Source organism: Plectropomus leopardus, unplaced genomic scaffold, assembly GCF_008729295.1.
Source record: "Plectropomus leopardus isolate mb unplaced genomic scaffold, YSFRI_Pleo_2.0 unplaced_scaffold14001, whole genome shotgun sequence".
In the NCBI taxonomy this organism is placed as follows: domain Eukaryota; kingdom Metazoa; phylum Chordata; class Actinopteri; order Perciformes; family Serranidae; genus Plectropomus; species Plectropomus leopardus.
The window spans coordinates 497-4,033 of NW_024614949.1; the positions used below are offsets into that span (position 1 = coordinate 497).

General features: G+C 41.1%; 1 protein-coding gene across 1 annotated transcript; it reads left to right on the forward strand.

Moving 5' to 3' along the window:
- Nucleotides 1-309: 309 nt before the first annotated feature.
- Nucleotides 310-2,830, forward strand: LOC121964097 (trafficking protein particle complex subunit 5-like). Its single transcript, XM_042514321.1, has 2 exons — nucleotides 310-586; nucleotides 1,354-2,830. Exons 1-2 carry the CDS (start codon nucleotides 317-319, stop codon nucleotides 1,648-1,650), a joined length of 567 nt encoding a protein of 188 aa, XP_042370255.1. The 5' UTR covers nucleotides 310-316; the 3' UTR covers nucleotides 1,651-2,830.
- Nucleotides 2,831-3,537: the final 707 nt, after the last annotated feature.

Consider the following 3,537-nt stretch of genomic DNA (forward strand, 5'->3'; position numbering starts at 1 on the left):
TTACAATAAATTAAAGTAGATCAGCGACACTCACGGTACTTTTCTAATACCATATAGATGACTATTTTTCACTCAAACAACTTTCTTTTCTTTCTCCTTTATCTTTTTTCCTTTTTTATTTATTTTATTTTTTTTTTGTAAAATTAGTTGAGCCTCTCCACAGTCTTTAGGACCCGCTGCGATAGACAGAGAAAAGCTCTCCGCTGCACATTTATTAATTTCTCTCCTGTCGGATAACCACACAAACATAAATGATCTACGTGTGTGTCTGCAGAGTCTAACCTCTGCTGCGTGCTGCATCTCTCTCCAACAGAAAATGGACACGCGCTTCACTCGGGGGAAATCCAACATCTTGGAGCGCCCTCTAACCCGCCCCAAGACTGAGGTCAGCGTGAGCGCCTTCGCCCTCCTGTTCTCAGAGATGGTCCAGTACTGTCAGAGCCGCGTGTACTCCGTGTCGGAGCTGCAGACGCGCCTGGCGGACATGGGTCAGAGCGTGGGAGCCAGCATGCTGGACGTGCTGGTGCTGAGAGAGAAGAACGGGAAGAGGGAGACCAAAGTGCTGAATATGCTCCTTTTCATCAAGGTAAGATCATGTACTTTTATTAGTATTTTAAAGTGGGTTTTATCTATGTGAAGCTTTCTATTCGGATGTTATTTTGTTTTTACTTGCAGGTTTTGAAATGTCTTTATGTCTTTTTATTTGAAGCACTTGGTGCATGTAATTTGTTTTTCTCGTATAGCACGTTGGAAAGGTGCTATACAAATGATGTTTTTTATTATTATTATCATTATTAAAGTCCATGTGGTGGTTTTAGAGTTGATTCCAGCGGCAGCGTGTCGATGGCGTTACGTCTGTGATGCTGTTTTTCTCCGTCCTCCACGCGGCTCTATTGCTGCGTTCCATTGCACGTCGGAAGTCGATAATTCTGTGTCAGTTTTTCGACTTACGATTTTATTTTGGCTTCATGCAGATTCATTGATGTAGGAAACTAACAGAGACAGGGGGAGCAGGCGATTTGGCTACTACATGCTTGTAAAAACTTCTATCAAACACAAATAAATTGAATGAAAATACCACTACAGAGCTGTTTTAGCACATGTCACACATTGCACATTTCTGCTCTGTGCGGCTTGAAGGATTGCTGTCCGCCTCTGGCAAAAATAGACTTGGCGCATATTTTCCACAAAGCAGAGCAAGGAGCCGAATCTTAGATGCTGCGAGGTGCGCCCGGTGGAATCAGGAGCGTTGTCTAGACTGTCCATGATTGACTCCGGAGGCCGTGTCGTGGCATTAGTGCGGCGTTTACGGACCCGGTTGAATTCAACCTTAACAGTTTCCTTTCCTTTTAGGTTAACGTGTGGAAGTCTTTGTTTGGGAAGGAGGCCGACAAGCTGGAGCAGGCCAACGATGACGACAAGACCTATTACATCATAGAAAAAGAGCCGCTCATCAACGCGTACATCTCTGTGCCCAAAGAGAACAGCAGCCTGAACTGCGCCGCCTTCACCGCCGGCATCGTGGAGGCCATCCTCACACACAGCGGCTTCCCTGCCAAGGTCACCGCCCACTGGCACAAAGGCACCACGCTGATGATAAAGTTTAACGAGTCCGTCATTGCCAGGGACAAAGCTTTGGACGGCAGATAAAAGACTGAAGAGGTGTTAATGAATGCAGGATGAATGATTCATCAAAGTCCAGACTCGGTTTGTTCCTGACTGAATTTCTTCGTGGTAGCTTATGAGAGGATGGAGGGATGACAGCGGCGGGCTGAGCCACGTCTGGAGCAGAAAACATGCAGCTGGTCGGTTCAGTCCTCCATGTTTTTGTGGACCATCTCACTCCTGTTTGACCTCATGAAGTGACACAGAATTGTTTAGTGATTTACGTCCCACATGATTCATTATTTTGGTGTTTTCATCAGTAATCCTCTTATTTTTAAAGGTCAGATTTGTAGAATTTAGTGGCATCTATTGGCAGAAATTGAATATAAAGCTCGAACTATGTTTTCATTAGTTTATAATAACTGTAAAATAAGAGTCGTCGTGTTTTTGTTTCCTTAGAAAGAGCCGTTTTTATCTACATACGGTTTCTGTCATGTTTCTATTTTAGCCCAAAGTGGACAAACCAAAAACTGGCTGTAGAAAGACATTTGCGTTTTTGAGTCATCTCCCGTATTTTTCTCACTCACTTGGCACAAAGGTGAAGTTTCGGTTGGTTGCAGTCTGCAACCTCACCACTAGATGTCACTAAATCCCACACACTGGACCTTTAAGTCCAACGAGTCAACGTGTTTTAAATAAATAACTTTAAATCCATGATGTCACCTCACACTCTTGGAAATTGTGATGGCACTTTGACAGTATTTGTAAAATTTGATAGACTAAACAATAAATAAATTAGTCCACAGATTATTTGATGACGGCAGGAATTGTGATTTGCAGTAGTCGCCTCACAGGGTGAAAGTGGAACTCGGCAAAAACAGCCCGAAAAATGTCGCCAATTAATCGGAGCACCCCATAGTTTCAGATGATGTCAATAAAAATAGTGCCACGATACCTCCTTTAATGCTACAGAATATTTCCCTCGCAGAGAGAGGTCCAGACTTGTGAGATTATTTCTTAAATTTTTTTGTTTTTCACTGTTTCATTCCAGTTTGAGTCCTGCTGCGTGTTTTATCTCTGTGAAATAGATTCAACAACACCAAGGTCATATCCTCACAATTTTTATTTTATTATATTATTTACAGGGTTCCCACAGTCATGGTAAACCTGACACGATCTTATTTCCAGGCATGGAAAAGTCATGGAATTAGTATAAATTATTAAAGGTTTTGGAAAAGTCATGGGATTTTGCTGTTTGTAATGAAATTATTTGTTAGAGCACACTTCCATAATTAACCTTACACATAATTTAACAAACATTAGAGGTTGCTGATTAGTTTTTATGCAGTAACTAACATTTGGAGTTAAGTAAACCATACAGTTCTGTTCATGTTATACTTTATGAACGGTCATTAGATTTTATTATGGGTCCTTGAAAATTCATGGAAAAGTTTTGAAATTTAGTCCATAGAAACGTTTGGGAACTCTTCATTTAGTGTGTAAGTGTGAATGACTTCAGGGCTGTTAGCAACACGGGAGTTAACAAAAGGACTGCGCAGTTTTCTCAGACACTAAACTTTCACAAACAAGACAAAAAGTAACTGAGTATTTCTCAAAGCGCCCACAGACGGGGACACAAACCTCACAGATATCAGATTGGGATCAGTCTTCTCTTTTAACTCAAGATAATAACCATAATTCCCCAAATGTTGAAATATTCCTTTAGTTAGGGGGCTTTTCGAGGACTCGTCCCCTCAATAAAAAAAAAAAAGTCAAATCCTGGCTACGGCCCTGATTAATGTATTTTTTGTGCATAATATTAAGGATGGCACTGTTTGTCTGATAACATTGAATAAAACAGTAACAAAAATAAAAATGCAAGGTGGCACCGCGAGTCATGCTTTTTATTTTTTTATTTAGTTTATTGTACAC

Coding starts and splice junctions, on each gene's coding strand:
- LOC121964097 (XM_042514321.1), top strand. CDS start 317: ATGGACACGCGCTTCACTCGGGGGAAATCCAACATCTTGGAGCGCCCT. Junction 587..1,353: donor ATATGCTCCTTTTCATCAAG/GTAAGATCATGT, acceptor CTTTCCTTTTAG/GTTAACGTGTGGAAGTCTTT.